General features: G+C 39.7%; 1 protein-coding gene across 1 annotated transcript in view; it reads left to right on the top strand.

Moving 5' to 3' along the window:
- Nucleotides 1–17556, top strand: part of nup93 (nucleoporin 93) — a 31369-nt gene that overhangs the window by 4474 nt on the left and 9339 nt on the right. Inside the window, exons 4-9 of the mRNA XM_067589048.1 lie at nt 12195–12257; nt 13698–13826; nt 15923–15997; nt 16753–16845; nt 17035–17174; nt 17311–17443. Coding sequence (XP_067445149.1) covers nt 12195–12257; nt 13698–13826; nt 15923–15997; nt 16753–16845; nt 17035–17174; nt 17311–17443 — 633 coding nt within the window. The remainder of the gene's footprint in view (nt 1–12194; nt 12258–13697; nt 13827–15922; nt 15998–16752; nt 16846–17034; nt 17175–17310; nt 17444–17556) is intronic.

Here is a 17556-nt window from a genome sequence, read left to right on the forward strand (position 1 = left end):
CAGTATTTCTTTGTTTTGAATATTGTATTTTTCTGAGCTCCATCTGTCTCTCTGTCCTTCCATCCTTCTTTCCTTTCCTGCTTAATCCTCTGTTCATTTATCTCTCTCCTACTCTTATCTTCCCTCTAAGCTTGTTCAGCCATAGATGTGACTGTAGTCTAGTCTAACCGGCTCTTATTTATCTTTCTCTACACCTGCTTATTTATCTTTTTCTTCCTCTGATCAGTTTTTATTCTCTCACATAAATTCAGCTTTTGAAATCTAAATGTCTATCATTCTTCTTGGCCGGATGTGTGCTAGCCTGGGTGGGTTTGAGACTGACTGACTGGAAGAGCACTTAGCTTCTGGCACACACACAAACACACACACACACACACACACACACACACACACTCCCTCTGTTGCTCTTTTCCCCTTATTGGTTTACAAGAAGACATTGCATTGCAAAGTTTCATCTCAGAAGAAATGTGCAATGTCTCATTCAGCAGAATCATTCCTTGTCTGCGTTAGAGACAAACCACAGCTCCACTTGAACAACCAGATTCCAGGAAGGCAGTGAACATTAGTATTAGCATTGTATTAGCATTCATATATAGGCCAGTATATAATATTTTATTTGAATGTTTGTTGGGCTTAAGGGAGTGAAGGAATGTAGTGTATAAGTAGGCAAAAAACAAACTAATATTTTTGTCTTGTTTTTGACAAAGATGAACTAATTGCACATTATTGTCTTCTTGAGTTTTCTTTTAGTGGCTTACTCAGCCATACACAATAACAATTACAGCAAAATGCATAATGGGGCTTTAACATGGCCTCTAAAATCCCCCTCCTCCTCCTCTCTTCACTTCTCCCACAATATTTTCATCCTTGTATCAGTGCCACTGTCATCCTGAAACAGAATCAGCTTTTAATTTAAAAAAAAAAAAAAAATCATTTCATTCCACATAGTGCACTTGTCAGGATTGGTTTATCAAACTAGTTTAAACTTAATCAGTTAACAGGTTAGCAGTAGCTCAAGTTGTAGAGCAGGTTGGCCATTAAGCAAAGCATCGGTGGTTCAATCCTGTCTACATGTCAGTGTCCTGGAGCAAAGACACTGATTACCAAATGACACCTGGGCTGCGCAGGGTGAATTGTAAATTGCTTTTGAGAGAAGTGTCTGCCAAATTAATGTAATGTACTAGATTGGATTGAAAAGTAATATTAAAATTGAAGAGTTCATTTGCAAAAAGAGATTAAAGCTATTCTTAAATGAATAAACAAACTCCTGTTTGATTGATACTCCCTGGAGTGCACACACTCAAAATGATTTAGGATAATAAATGCATTTATTATTAATGAATGCATTTATTAATAAATGCATTTATTATCCTAAATAATGTTTTTTGTGTGTGTGCGCTCCAGGGAGTATCAATCAAACAGGTGTTTGTTTATTCATTTTCGAATGGCTTTTATCTGTTTTTGCAAATTAACTCTTCAATGGATCATATGTACAGTACTGTGCAAAAGTTTTAGGCACTAAAAGTAAAGTGAGGATGCTTACAAAAATAATGCTATGAATAGTTTTTATTAATCATTTCATACAAAGTTCAGTAAACAGACAAAAACCTAAATGAAATCAATATTTGATGTGAGCATGCTTTGCCTTTAATACGGCAGCAGTTCTCTTCAGTACACCTGCACACAGTCTTTCATGGTACTTGGTAGGTCGGTTGTTCCTGCATCTTTGAGAAGTCGCCACAGTTCTTTTGTGGATTTAGGCGTCTCAACTGCTTCTGTGTCTTCATGTGATCCCAGACTGACTCCATGATGTTGAGATCAGGGCTCTGTGGGGGCCAAACCATCTGTTGTAGGACTCCTTGTCGTTGTCATTTTTGTGCTGCTGAATAAATTTGGGACTGATCAGACATCTAAACATCTAACTTGTATTTCTGAGTAACATCACGTTCATCACATTGTCTAGCTATCAGTCAGTAGCTCACCTCAAAATGTGACTTTGCTGTGGTATAAAGTGACTAAAAAAAACAGAATTTCATGTATATAATGCAGAGCAGCACAGTAGCTCTGCTGTACTTAAGATATCTAGTTTTTGTGAAAAATGACTACTATATTTGTTTTTTTCTGTGGACTCAGTTTAATGGCTGCTATTTGTATTTTCAAAACAACTTGCATGCAATCCAGTAAAACAACACCACAAACTACACCCTCAAAAATGACCACGGGGTTGAGTCAACAATGTGTGGGCACATTGTCAACAACAAATAAAAATGAAGGTATTAGTAGTTCACAAAGGTAGTAGTTATAGTAGACTGCATTACAGAAGTACAAGGGTTTCTGTTTGTCTGGTCAGTAAAACTAGCTGGCCAGACTGAGGTAAGTAGTCGGCTATTTAGCCAGCTGCTGGTACAGCTCTATTTTAATTAAGATCATGAGATCATGGCACAGTTGATCTTAATTTCAAATTGTGACTAATGACTTTTATCTAAATGGGTGTGTTTGGCTCCATGACAAAAAGACAAAAAAACAAAAGTAGACCCAGGAGACACATTCAGCCAGAAATAACAAAACAACAGAGAAAGCTTTTGGTTTAAAAGTAAGACCACTGAAAGAAAACAGAGCCAAGTTCTGATCAACATCAAGCTGCACTGCAGCCCACTTTTCTCCTCCTACAGATCATTATTTAACATCCTGCTGGGACAGTTGCAGCCACTTTACTTCACCAAATACACTGTTGAGAAAGCAGGTTAGTTGGTGCTAAGACATAACAAAACATCAACACAATGCAGGATTGACATACTCAGTATAAAACCAAGGTAACAGCATCACTTAAACACAGTAGACTAAACACACATACTCTTCCTTAGACATTGTAAGATTTGTTACGCTGTAGAGGCAATGGTCTAATTTAATAGTTGACATCAAGGGAAATGCATGCACTGTATCATGCTGATAAATGCTAGTTTGAAAGTAATCAGACACAAATAAATATCCAGACAAAAAAACGACTTAAAGGCATATTGTTACCATCTCTGAATTTACTTTTCATTCTCATCTTTGTCTCCTAACCAATACATACATCCACGTGCTTCACACTTTTAATGAATTTCATTAAAAGTGTATTATAAATATATATATTATAAATGTTAATATTTGTAAATGTTTAGTGTTGAATGACATTGCTGTATTTTAAAGGTGCAGCAGCACAGATTCTGGCGTCAGATATTAGGTCTCAGGGCTGAAAGACAGTTCTGTATTAGATACTTCACATCACTAAAAATGGAGCACCTGCAGGCACAATGTAGCATGATGTCTGAGCGAGTTAGTCTATGTGACATTTGTGATCTGTAAAATGCAGAAATGGAGTAGAACATTTTAAAAAAAAAAAACGACGTGATCTGAATCCATGCAGTTTCATATAGGCACTGGAAGAGAAGTGAAAGTGTGAGCTTGACATCAGCTCCAGGGTGTGTCTGATGAAGGATGGATAGAATCAAATGTTTAGTTTATGAGAGGTATGTTGAGGTGCACCAGTATTGTTAAAGCACCTAAGATCACTGGAATAATACAAAAAATAAATGGTTTTAATGGTTGAATTTAGCTTTAAATGTAACAGTGCTATGGGATTGAAGGAAGTGCTGAAGGTTGATAGATGAGACACAAAGGCAATGCAAACGTGCTGTCAGTGAATGTGTGTCTATAAATGTGTGTGTGTGTTAAGCATGAGTGAGCTATGAGTGAGCATGCCTCTGTGGTTCTTGTGTGGCGCACACACACACACAGACACACACATACCAAGGGAATTGGTGTGTGAATGATGTGTCTGCATGTATGGCTGAACGCACAACAGTAAGGATTTGACTATAGAAGCCTGTATAGACAGAGTCCTAGATTTAGGGCTTCATGGATGTCAGCTAGTTGTGTGCAGACCGTGTTTCTGGACCACATGTACAGTGGGCGACCTACTGAGATTTAACAAGATGGATTTTGTTTTGTTAATGTAGGTTTTCATCATTTGGTCTATAGTTAAAACATGGATGCATTTATGACTCATTCCTTCATCGGAATAATTAGATTTTTCTGCGCAAACATAGAAGAAAGCAGATGAGTAGATTCCATGTTACTGAAACAAAACCCTCCCAGTTAATATTAGACAATGTAAGTTGTCATTTTGTGCCCAACTGCTGAAATAAATATTATATATTTTGTTGTTGTCACTCCTGTGGCTGGCCAATATGTTGATGCTTAATTTTTCATCATCAACAGCTGTAATTTCATAAAATATTTGTAAATATCGCAAATCATGGTTCCATGGTTATGTTGTATTAATTAACATCCTTATTGTAAGATTCTCTGGGGTTTTTTTGCATTCCCCTAGTCTGTATTATTTATTTGTGCAGTGTGTAATGTACTGTAGGGTTGGGTAGATTTGACTGATTCTGATTATATTTGTAGGTTTTTGGTTCTTATAGTACACACATGCATGGATGAATACATTAACCGAAATGTAGACATGAGTTCAGTCAGTCCCAACATCAAGATAATGAAAATGCAAATAAATGGCATGTTTCTTAATGAATCCCCTGCTTTAAAAAAATTGGAGTCAGTTCCAGTTCAGAGCTGATTCTCATCACTCAGCCTTAATGCTACATACATAACACGTCTGTGTACAGATTTAGCAGCAGCCTTTCACCACATAGTAGGCGTCTTTACAATTAAATCCTTGTTTTATGCTCTCAGTATGGCATTTGTACTGTATGCTTTGTGCGTTGGTAATTGTCATGATTAACAATGAACTGCTGTGGGTCGGTCGGTATTTAGCGCTTTTGGGTATTTTGTTCTCTGTGCCATCAAATAATGCACACAATGGTAAACAAAGGAGGGAGAAAAACTGAAATGTATAAACAAGAGAAAGAAGGAGGGAAAAACCAGGGAGAGTAGATGTAGATCACATGAAAACAATGGACAGAAAAATGAAACATAAGAAGTGGAAGGCGTAGAGCGGTGCTGGTGGAAAAATGGCGACCGGCTGCAGTTTTTTTTTTTTTTTTTTTTTCTGTCTCTGTGTCCTCGTTGCACTTTTCGCTGTTCTATCTTTCTCTGCCAGGGCTCTTTCTCTCCTTTTCTTTACCTCACTCTCTTTCAGATGATCCTTCTGCTTACTCTCCTTTTACTTCACCTTGTCTGCTCTCTGATTTTTTTTTTTTTTTTCCTCTTCTCTTCCATCTCCCATTTACATCCTTTCTCCTCCTCTGCCCTCCCCAACCCCTCACATACACACACACATATCCTTCAGCAGTGATGGCATGCGTTCAGCGGATGCAGTTGGCTAAGCCCAGAGCATCTGCTGAGATAGACGAACACTACTGACATCGCTTCACAGGGTGTGTGTGTGTGTGTGTGTGTGTGTATGTGTGTGTGTCGTACACAGGGTCTGTGTGCTGTGTTTGCATGCCTGTATCTGTGTCAGCCGCGATCAATTGTTGGCGTATACGGTCTCTGTGTGCTTATGAATGAGTGTGTGTGTGTGTGTGTGTGTGTGTATGTAGCGTAGATTTAACAGCACGTGGGCGCAGGCGTTTTCAGTCTCATCTGTGCCGGCTTGCACATACGACGGCGAGTATATGTCATGTGCCTGTGTGTGTGTGCCATCTGCACAAGACTATACTAGTGGAGGTGTGTGTACTAAGTCATACTGCTTTGTGTGTGCTGTGATAGTCAGCCTACATATAGGAATGCCCCCCCCTCCTCTTCCCCTTCCCCTATGTGCCTCCCAAACCCTTCATTAACTAAACATGACCCTTAAGAGCATGATTAGCCTCATTTCAAGACAGGATGTCGGAAGCCATCAACTGAGGGGGAAAAAATCCATTACTATAATTGCATTGAGCTGAGGGAGGGAGGAGAGAGGGAGGGAAGAAAGGATGCATAGATGGATAAAAAAGGAAGAAAATGAGTGGGAATGAGGGAGGGAGGAGGCAGAGGGCCGTCAGAGATGCTGGGATGAAGTGAAGGAGGGAGAGAGAGAGAGAGAGGATGGAAGAGAAGGGCTGAGAGAGGGGGGTGTCAGCTAGTGGTGGGAACAGATACTCTATATGAATCCATAGCTCCTTCTTGTGGATCCCCCCTGTGTCTGAATGCTCAGTTGGTACGTCCCTCCGACAATAAAACCACCTCCAGTGAGTCTTGATGTGGCACTTCCACTTGGTTCTCCGGCTCACGCGCAAGAGTCACTGGCCTGCTTTCGAACGGGGGAAAGGCTGCAAGCGGACCGCCATGCCGGCTCAACAGGGCACAGGGAACACGCCCCAGCATGGCGGCCACTGCTGCTGCCCTGGCACAGCGACACAGAGGGATGGAGAGGCGGAGGGCCGATGCAGGTTGGTCTGGGCTGTCAAAGCCCAGATACCTGGGCACAGACAAAGAAACGAAAAACTATTTTTTTTTTTTACTTTTCCTCGTCTCATCCTGTCTTCTTGTCTGTCTGTCTGTCTGCCAGGCAGGCACGCAGGCGCTGAGCATGAGTGAGTATTACCTATACGCGCATACACACATACTCACACACTCACAGTATCAGACAGGCATGTGCTTTGTCTGTCACACTTTCGTCACCTGTCTGTCTTTCTCCCATCGCCTCTCTGGTTATTCTACATTGTCTGTGGCTATATGGAGAACATGGATGATGATTGTATTAACTGATTTTTTTTTTTTTTTAATGATTAGACGCAATCATTATCGTCTCAAATAGATATATGCACATATATGTGAATATATGCGGTAGTACTTAATGTATATATTTTTTCTACACAGGAAGTGAAGGAGTGAAGGGTGGGGCTTCTCACACACACACACACACACACGCACACACACACACACTCTCGGGCACTGGTCGGCTCATTGTGTCATGGCAAATGAGGACAGAAAACCTCCTACTCTTACTTTCACGATGCCTGGTACAGAGAGCGAGGCTCCCTCCCTTCATTTCCCCTTTAACTGCTCTTTGACTGTCCTTATGTATCCTATAGATTCCTAAAGTCCATGTATCCCTGCAACACATCTCATAGTATGTGATAAGCATGAAGCCAGATCGAAAGAGTGAAAAATCGGGCCGGCTCATTTCCCCGAACATAGAGCGAGGCTTCATTCAGGCGCAGACAGTGTAACTATCATGACCGAGGCTCATAGAAAGAGGGCCTTATGTGTGCCGGCCCATGTGTGCATGTTAACATGCGTATTTGAAGACACATGCTCACCAAATACATACATTTAAAGGAGTACTTTGTCATATGATTGCCTAAAAATACAGTCGTGTTTGTTCCTCGGTCTACATTAAGGTGTATTTTTAGAGAGGCATGTCCACTGATCTTTCTTAATATCTGCGCATTTTAGCAGAAATGAAAGACAATGACTGAAGCTTCCATCAGTTCTGTTTTTTTAATTAAAGCTCAGACTAATCCTCGGTTCTACCTTCAATTTTTTTCTTTTATTTCTCGACACGCGGCTCCGATTCGTATTTAACAGCGATGGAGTATTTCCTGATTTATCTCCAGTTATGAAATTCTTTTCTGTGGCTGTGTTCCTGTTCCTCTAGAAGCTTCTGGGCTGTCTGGCCAGCAGGCTGTGAGTGTTCACAGTGGGTTGCAGATCTCTGAGGATACACAATACAGGGGTGGGGCAACAGAAAACATACTGTACATCTTTAGACACACCTATAACCCTGTACTCATTTGATCATTGAAGGTAATAAGCATGCATTTAACTTTACAATGTCTTTGTTTACTCTATGGTCTAAATGTGTCTTTGTGGCTCTTTAAAACGCCACTTCAATTTTTATGTTTTTTTTATGTTTTGTATTTTTACCATTTGGGAATGAATACAAGGAGGGATTGAAGTGTCGGCAGTGTTTAGTCCGTGTGAAATGCTGGGTACAGTGTGTCTCAGGATGAATAACATGCCAACTCTTTCAGCCATCTAGCACGAATGAGAATTAGCAGTAGTGATATTAGCAACAATGGTGCCGTGCCTGTCCTTTGTAAAGCTTTGAAATGTTCTCAGAAGTAGTAAAACTAGTTAGCTTCTCCACCGTATCACCTATCTGAATAAAGAGATCTACATAATCTGAATAAAGAGATCCACAGAATGTCATCTTAACACATACATCGAACCTACATTTTGAGGCAAAAAGACTTTCCTCCAAAGGGAAGAGCGTTTGCCTCTCAGACTAATGGTAATTTTGGCCCCGACTGTAGGCTAAGATGTCAATTTACATTTGGCACAAAAAATGTCATATAGGCAAAGTGTTTTGGCAGAGCGAGCGCAGCTGGCAACAGGCAACAAAATGACAGCAATGAAACATCTCTGTATTTCAGTGAGGGCAAAAATGCTGAGGCAACTGCCCGGCAGTCGTCCAGAGTTGCCCAATGTGTCACCGTTGTTTAAGATGCTTTCGGAAAGAGCAGACCTCCCTGCCCTGCCTGTTTCGGGAAAAGATGTCCGTCTTATTTCCCCTCCTCCAATTTACTGGAATAATGATTTTTCACCATGACTAATACAGTCTCCTATTCTCTTGTATTAGATAGATCCCATAAGCCCCTGTTACAGCTATTTTTTTCTATTCTACTCTATTCTATTCTATTCTCTGGTCTGGATAGAGGCGTTAAATATAGACCTATTCTCAGCCTCTCCTGGGGAATAAAGTGAGATAGAGAAATAAAGAAAGAAAGAGGGAGGGAAGGAGCGTGGAGAAACCAAGGGCATGAAGAAAGGACCAGGAGGGTAAATGGGCAGGGTGGAGAGAGAGGTACTTATTTTCCTCCTTAATGGATTCAGATAGACTTATGGTATTAGTAATTTCACACAACACAGTGAGTTAGACCTTTTAGTTTTAGCTGCATAATGCCAGATGATGTCACTCCATGCACCTGGAAAACTGAAAGTAAACTGTTATCCACGAACATGAAGACATTTTCCATCTCTGCCAAGCTGTCAGCAGCTTACTAAGACACTGATGGTGTGTTAGGACATGGAAAGAAATTCTCTGACTGTTAATGCTACTTAGTGACCTGAATGATTGCTGCTTCTTTAACTCAAAGGCAGATTAATTACTGACCCATTTAGAGATTGAGCAAGTTGAAGTTTAAAGTTTTTCACCCCTGTGTCACAGTTTCTATAAAGGACCTAAATAAGAAAAAGTTAACATATATATACTGCTGCTCTTATACACATGAGAGCAGTTTAAGATCAAAACATCCACCAGTTATTTTCCATGTAAACCCACACACACCTGCAGCAGCCATGCCGCAACAGAATATACCTCTGTCCTATTTTCTGGAGAATACTAGTGTCTGCCTTCCTTCTTTGTGTGGCACATCTCAGCCACTGTGCTACTTCTCTTGTCAAGCGATAGACAAGCTTAAACTCATTCTTGAGATTAAAAAAATTTCGCTAGCTGGACCGGTACAAGCCATAGTTCCACCATTATATAGATAGTATTTAAATAAAAGACCACTTAACTTCATTGTATTATACTTACTATTCTGATCAGACCTCTTCACTTGCTACTGCAGCAGCAAAATGGTTTGGATTTAACACATTCCTGCAAACTAAAGGATGTTAAGATAGATTTTCCCTGAAAAGGACCACAGTATTTACATCAGCAAGCCTTCATCATTTCATCAGTATCAGTATCAGTTTCAGCAGGTATTAAGAATAACTCAGTCATACATTCTCTTTTCCAGCTTTAGCAAGGCTGCTGCATCATTAGTAAGAGTTTTCAATGCAATAATTATCAGTCACTATTGAATTTTTGGTATTGACGTTGTTTCAAGTTTTGCGTCAACGTTCGTGCTTCCAGTGTGCTCTCTTTGTCAGGACGGAGGGATGAAAGTGAGAGAGGAGGAGAGGAATACAGTGCCAGAGTTGAAGGCTGAGAGATTGGAAAGAAAGGAAGAAGAAGAAATGAGACTGAAGTAGGAAGGGCAGCCAGCAGATGAGGGTTATAGGGGACACAAGAGAGGTGATGAGAGAGGAAGGAAAAGAAGAAAGAGGGAAGCCAAGAGCACCCACATCCTTGTAGAGCAGAATAATCTCTATCCAGCTTTGAAAAATGCACTTTCTCTCACCAGGTGCACTAAGATGAAAGCAGAGAGTGCCAAAAATGTCATCAGTAAATGAATATGCCATTGTGTGATGGAGGGAACAACGTTCCGTCAACTTAAGATGCTACTATGTCAGAGAAGAAGGCCTTTTGTTACATAAAGTGTAAGAATGCAGCCTTTCTCAGGTTGTTCAGGGATAATAATGAGCTTTACATCTCAGGAATGCAAATTTACACACAGCACTTCTTGGCTGCAGATGTATTGACCTCCAATCCAACAAAGCATCATAGACAGTCAGATTCTTTCTGTGTGTGCAGTTTGTCTCCTCACTTTTGCCATTTTTGATATTGAGAAGTAAGAATGATGACAAAGGATCAATGTTGAAGTTAATTGAAACTTTCACAGACAATATGAACTGCAAAGTCAACATGTCCTTTCAAAAAGTTGCATTCATTACATTTTCCCACTTTATATGTTTTTTCTGATCTTATGAATCATCAATAGTCTTTTTTTTTTTTAAAATGGCAAACCAAGGATTCCAAATAATTGTAGTACTCAGAAACGCTCATTTAAAAGATAATGATGCTGTTTTTCTCTTTGTGCCACAGTAGTGAACATTTATATGTGGTTAGTTTGTTCAGATTTATTCATTTTAACATTTAGATGATGGCAAGACAATGACGGCAACAATTCAGAAAATGGATTGATAAACTATTATTTGTTGGTTCCAGCTTGTACAGTTTCCTCTATTTCATATTGTAAATTAAACACATTGTTTTTTGAGTCATGAACACACCAATTATTGCTCTGGGAAAGGTGACAGCTACTAGTATTTACATAGTATATGCAGTATTTTTGACATATTGTCGACTTGATGGTTAATTGCAAAAAAGAATAGATTCATCAGTCTGTTTTAGATGCTATTGATCAGTAAACAGTACTGCACAACATTTTCTTCAAATGACTCATCGTGCTGATCATGTGATTCTGTTATGTGATTGTAATTGATTGCTCATGATACAACATAATCAGTCGTCTTTTTATTTCAGCTTTTTGGAAGTATTTTTATTATCAAAGCATTTTAAAAAAAAGCATTTTTTGTTTGACCATCTCAGCCTGTTTTTCATGCGCGGTTCTGTCTCCTCCTGGCATTGCACCAGCTATAGCTATAAATATATAACCAAGAGCATCTTCATGTCTTCAATTTGACGACAGGAAAGGCTCTTTCATCAGTATTTCTAAATAAAGAGATGAGAGAATGTTTTTCTTTGGTTCTGACTCATTTACAGCTATTATGCTGTAATTGTCCATATATGAAAAACCTGAATCACAATATTCTACCCAGGAAAGAAAAGCTTTTGTATGTAAACTTGTATTTGTCATACAGCAACGCAGCCAGTGAGCCACTCTTGTCTTTGCTTTTAGAGGACAAAGTGCACACAGCACAGCTGCCATTTTGGTGTGTTTTCTCAAGATGGCTGCCCCTCATGCACGTCTGTCTTCACTGACTTTGCTTCTAAAGAGTACTGTCACGTACTCTCCTGCATACTCCAGTTGTTACACAAGTACCGCTTAATCACTTGATTGCTCAGATTCTGTGTATAAGATAAGTAGTTTTGTTATATTCGAGTGGGATGTGAATAATTACCGTTTTCATAGGGAGAGCCGGAGGAGGGAGGTGGATGTATGCAGGGGCAGCCATCTTGAGATGACACCAAAATGGAGGCTGCGCTGCCTGCTGTCTCATAGCAAGATGACGTGTGAAGAATTAGGATAGCTCAAAGTGCGGACACTGCCTATAAGTCTGTATGAAAGAGCGACCATACGTTTCACTCATCTTGGCAGTGCATGAGACATGCACATGCAGACATGAGAGGGGCAGAGAGAAATTAGGATGGAAAATTGAACTGCAGGTGTGCCTGCTAAATCTGTCCCCTCAGAACTCTCTGCATTCATTTTTATCTCTGCCTCATTTTGTCCAGTCGAGCTAATATCTCTTTCTCTCCCTGTTTCCCTCTTTTCTCTGTCACGCCTTTTCTCTCTCTCTCTCTCTCTCTCCATCTGTATGTCTCTCTCTGCCTCTTCTGTGTCTCTCCATAGGGCTTCTTGAAGAATGAGAGGGACAACGCGCTCCTGTCAGCCATCGAGGAATCACGCCGCAGGGTCAGTATCTGCCCAGCAGTGTCTGATTGCTTCTCAGGTCCAAAAAGAGCTACAGATGGCTGACAGAATCCAATTCCTGCAGAGTGGGAAACCAGTTTAAAAGCACCTCCAGAATCAGACGGCCCACAAAACCCACATCATCGTTTCATTCTTTATCGGTGAAATGGTGCACATTTTAAAGAACAGGGTACAGATAATTAGCCTCTGCAGTCATAGTAACAATAATTTTCATTATACCATTTTTTTAATTTTAACATAATGGCTAAATTGTGTTATCACATAGATTTTTTTCATTCTGTCTTGTCTCTAAATCTGTCCTTGTCTTACCCTTGACAAGACAGTAGTTCAGTTTACAAAGTCAGGTGAGTTTTCAGCACTGCAGCGTGTACGGATATTAGTACAACACGATATAGGAACACTTTAAAAAAACAAAATTTTCATAATTTCTGCTTGCTATGATCTAAAAGTCCTTCTGGTGTGAACCTTTAGGGAATGGTTTTGAAATGGCTTCCCTGTTGTGCAGAGCTAATAGGCCCTGCGTTTAATTAGCTGCTGTTCCCATTATCTCTCTGCTCCCTGAGAGAGTAAAAAAAGGACTTGTGTGCAAGGATGGAAAAACCAAATACACTAAAGATTAAAAAGAACACAGATGTTGAAGGTTCTTGCAGATTTCCATCTGACTGCTGTATATTATAATAAATGTGTGCTATCGGGCTGTTAAATGACATATTTTACTCTCAGTTGTCCAGTTGACATGAGTATGATCTCATTTAAATTTGTTCCTTTTTTTTTACTGCTGTCTGTGTCTAGTTTACATTTTTAGTAAAGCCCAACCGATCATGGATTTTTGAGGCAAATACCAACATTGACATTGTTTCAGTTGAAAAATAAACTTGTCAGTGCTCTCTGGTGGATAAACTACATATGTAATGGAGACATTCTTTCTAAATTACCTCCAATCTCTCTACTGTACTGACATATTACAGAAACACAAATCAGAAATGTTAAATATAAGAGCTCAGGGATCCAGGCAGTGACCAATTTAACTCAGTAAATGGTGACTCTAGTCTAGATTTGCATCTCCCTGAGCTGGAGATCGGAAGGATTCAATTATCTCATGTTCCCATTATCTCACTTTGAGTCTCTATGGAGAGTTAAAATAGACGGCAGTGTGTCCTAGTGGAGTAGTACAATCTCGACATGAGTCAAGGTGTAGGTGTGTGCCCTTGTTGGGTTTATCTTTATGTTCTTTACATGTACAGTAGATGTGTCTGTGTGTTGTATGTTTCTTAGGTTGTCTGGCTATTTGCAGAGAATTCTTCTTATACTAAATAAATCAACTAATCTACTTCATCCTAAATGTACTGTTCTGCTGATGCTGTTAAGATCACCAGTAAAATGTAGGCACATCCCAAAACATTGGAAAACTGTATGTTTCAGACATTCCTGTTGGCTGAAGAGTACCATCGTGAGTCCATGCTGGTCCAGTGGGAGCAGGTGAAGCAGAGAGTGCTGCACACACTGCTCGGAGCAGGAGAGGACGCTCTGGACTTCAGTCAAGATGTGGAGGTACAAAACACGCAACACAGAGCTGGCTTAGGAGGAAGAGCCTCCACAGTTAAAGTGGTGAAAGTTAAATAAAAACGTTTATCTTTACCGTTAGACACCTTAGATGCCAGTGTTATACTTAAAGGCAAGGGTCATTTTAATTTTGCAGTGTGCTGCAGGCACTATTGAGAGGGAAAGCCCATGCTTAAGGTTAACATAATGTATGTCGTTGACAGTATATTTTATCATTTAATTCGAGGTTGTAGAACTCACTTCCTCAAAGAGCCAGCTCTGCACTGGCCCTCTGTTTGACAAGATCTATCATAAAAAATGAATAAAAGACTAAAAGAAAATGGCAGGTCCACTGCTGTTGCTTTTTAATAATGAAGAGGCCACAAGAAATGTCTATTTTTGTCCTTTCTCAGTGTTTGGTAGGACTCAGAATACAGGTTTCATTCCCTAAGCGAGTCAGCTCTCAACTGACTGACCTGATATTTTACAATCAAAGAGCTCATTTCTAAATGATTTTAGACCATTTGCAGTTTATTTCTGAATATAAAACAAATTCAACAGCAGTCCTCTGGAATAATATTGATCTCATTTTGTTCTCACATACTCAAGTTGTGTACTATGTAGAAAATATTGATATTTTAACATTATAATATTTAATTCTGTAAAAAAAATAATTTAGCAGTTTAACCAAGTACTTTGAAGATTCAAAAACAGATGACAGAAAATGAGAAATGTGATAATTTTTTCTTTAATATTAACATTGTAGCGCTGTTTTCTTTCAATTACGCCAGATCAAGATTACATATTCTATGAGCCTTTTTAGTCCAGGATTCATGGGATTAAAGGGATTAGAAATGTTTTACATACTATGCTTTTTTATAAAGACATATGTATACTCATATGATCGAAACTAAAACTCTAAAAATGTATTTGAAAGAGAAAGAAATCCCCACTGAGGCACCTTTTATAAAGGCCCTGACAAACTGACAATGAAGAAGCAGAACAAAGACAGAAGGATGCATCACCTCACGTCTTCTGTTAAATGTTGCACTTGAACACACCACAAAGGCTACAGCCTCCTGATACGCACCTACCACCTCCTCCTCCACGAAAGGTCAAACTAGTCAATAGTATGTGTTCCTGATCCAAAAAACAACACAGCAAAGCAAACAAAGCAAAGTAGCCAAACATTTTTATGCCGCAGTGAATGTGATTTAACCGACGTGATACTCTGAATACAAATTGAGAATATATTTAATTTAACTGCGCTTTTGTAGGTAGATTTAAAAAAAAAAGAAGAAGAAGGAAATAGAACACTGATGGTCCTTTTATACTACTGAGCTGTGTTTTTAGGGTAAATTCTATTATGTTTGATCAAGCAGATGACTTGTGAGAAAGATTTTGTTTATTTTACTATTGTCTGTTTGATTGTGTGATGCCTTTATGCCGTTAACATTGTGAAGTCTTGAGAGGCCTTATCATGAGCAATAACGCGGCGGGCAAGTTGTGAGTTGCAAGAAACAATTATGAACAAAAACTGTAAATCAGTGCAGAGTTTCAGCTGATAATTCACAACATAAGTTCCAGTGAAAACTCAGAAGTATCTTAGCAAAGCTCCAGCCACTCCCATCAAGGCTTTTCTCTTCTCTACAGACCGTTGGAGGACGCAACAACAAATGACCTTAAGAATTGTAACAGCAAAGGAATTGAAGAAAGCAAATGCATTAAAAAAAATCTAGATTTTAATATATTTTAACTACTTGGACTGAATATATCTACTTGAAAGCAAGTCTATGCTTAGCTGTCTCCCACTAACCAGAATAACTGCATATGACTTTCATCCCGTGTGTCATCCCAGCATGCATCAGGCAAGAGGCACGGAAACACTGTGGTCAGGTTGTCAGTCTATCATGAATGGACGGATCCTCAAAACACGGAATATTCAGCATGAAAAAAAGAGGATCATATAAGATGCTAATTGATAATGTCACGTTTGACACAAATGACAATATCAGTGGCAGATGATTAGCATTCCATTTGTTTTAACGTAAAAAAAACAAGCATGCAAGGTATTAAGTCATTTGTGGCTTCTATGTCTGTTGTAGCCGAGTTTCGTGAGTGAAGTGACGGCTCCAGGACGGAGCGCCCTCGACAGCGTGGAGGTGGCCTATGGACGACAGGTGAGTTATAATGAGTGTAATCATCTTGGTGTCTTTTCTTTATACTAAAACAAGGGGAGTCAAAGTCAGAAATATGAATAATGAAATGAATTTGCTGTAGATCAATCAAATGTTTCCACTGAACATAAAGTTTTGACACCAACTTAACTGTGTTGATACTTCACTTCCTGACTTGACTGTTGTTCAAGTGAATTGAGCTCAAATGTGTAAATTCTAACTGAAATGCAGTCAGAGTCTGTGATGCCGTCTGTCTGATCGTTCAGTTAAAATGAGGTCACAGCAGGCAGGAAGTGGCAGATCAAACATATCGATTGATTGGTCGGTAGAGGGGGATTCTGGGTAATTCTCGCTCTCTCCCTTTGTCTCTGTCTCTCCACCATCCGTCCTCCCTCATCATCCTGTGTGACCTTCTCTCTTTCCCTCTCTGTTTGTCTCTCATCTGCTGTGTGACGCATCACTTTAAACGTGGCTCTTCCTCCGACCATGTGTCGACACATTGCCTGCGGCGTCATTTGTCTAGTTTTTCTTATCTTTTTTGATGACCTCCTAAATATTTTGATTCTTTTTTTGTTGTTTTTCGTCATGAACCATTTCACTCGGTGGTCGTAGTGTTTTGCTTTTACTTGTGGAGCCGAGGATGGAGTTGTAGGCAGATTTACATTTTTTCTTATTGCAAATATAGAAATTAAACCGTAAACTTGAGCATTTTTCCATTTGGGGAGTTTATGACCTTTTTTTTTGTCTTCCTCCTTCAGATCTATATTTTCAATGAGAAGATAGTGAGCGGTCACATTCAGCCTAATCTAGGAGACTTATGTTCTTCTGTAGCAGAAAGCCTGGATGACAAGGTAAGAACATTAATCTGTCGCATGTGCTAGCATCATAAAAAGAGCAATTATTCTCAGATGTTCACAGTTTCATCCTCTGCAAAAATATGTGTCAATGTTACTCCATTTGACAGCTCATATACATTCTGTTTTCTATATGCATTTCTGCGTATAAATGTGCCCGTCACCCTCTCTCTCTCTTCCCTCCAGAATGTGTCAGACATGTGGCTGATGGTGAAGCAGATGACGGATGTGTCACTGTTTCCAGCTAAAGACGCCCTCAAGAGTCGCACTTCTGTAGAAATGCAAATGGCCTTTGTGCGCCAGGGGCTCAGCTTCCTTGAGAACAGGTAAAAATCTAGCAGCTAGTCTTCATTTCAAAGGATTTAAGCTTTTAGGGTTAAACTTTTACTGGATCTAAGGAAGCCCTGGACATGTAGAAGCCCAAATTTGAGCTAAAGTCTGTGTGTTTCTCCCCTCTCCCAGTTATAAAAACTACACCATGGTGACTGTGTACGGGAACCTCCATCAGGCCCAACTAGGAGGGGTGCCAGGAACATACCAACTAGTCCGCAGCTTCCTCAACATTAAACTACCAGGGCCTCTGCCTGGCATGCAGGTAACACACACACACACACACACTTTCACTGGATACATTATCCATACTGGAGCTGTGTATATTGTAGATTGGCAAGAAGTAGCAGTGTCATGGTCATATAATAATAATCAGCA

The sequence above is a fragment of the Thunnus thynnus genome, chromosome 5, assembly GCF_963924715.1.
Source record: "Thunnus thynnus chromosome 5, fThuThy2.1, whole genome shotgun sequence".
NCBI classification, from domain to species: domain Eukaryota; kingdom Metazoa; phylum Chordata; class Actinopteri; order Scombriformes; family Scombridae; genus Thunnus; species Thunnus thynnus.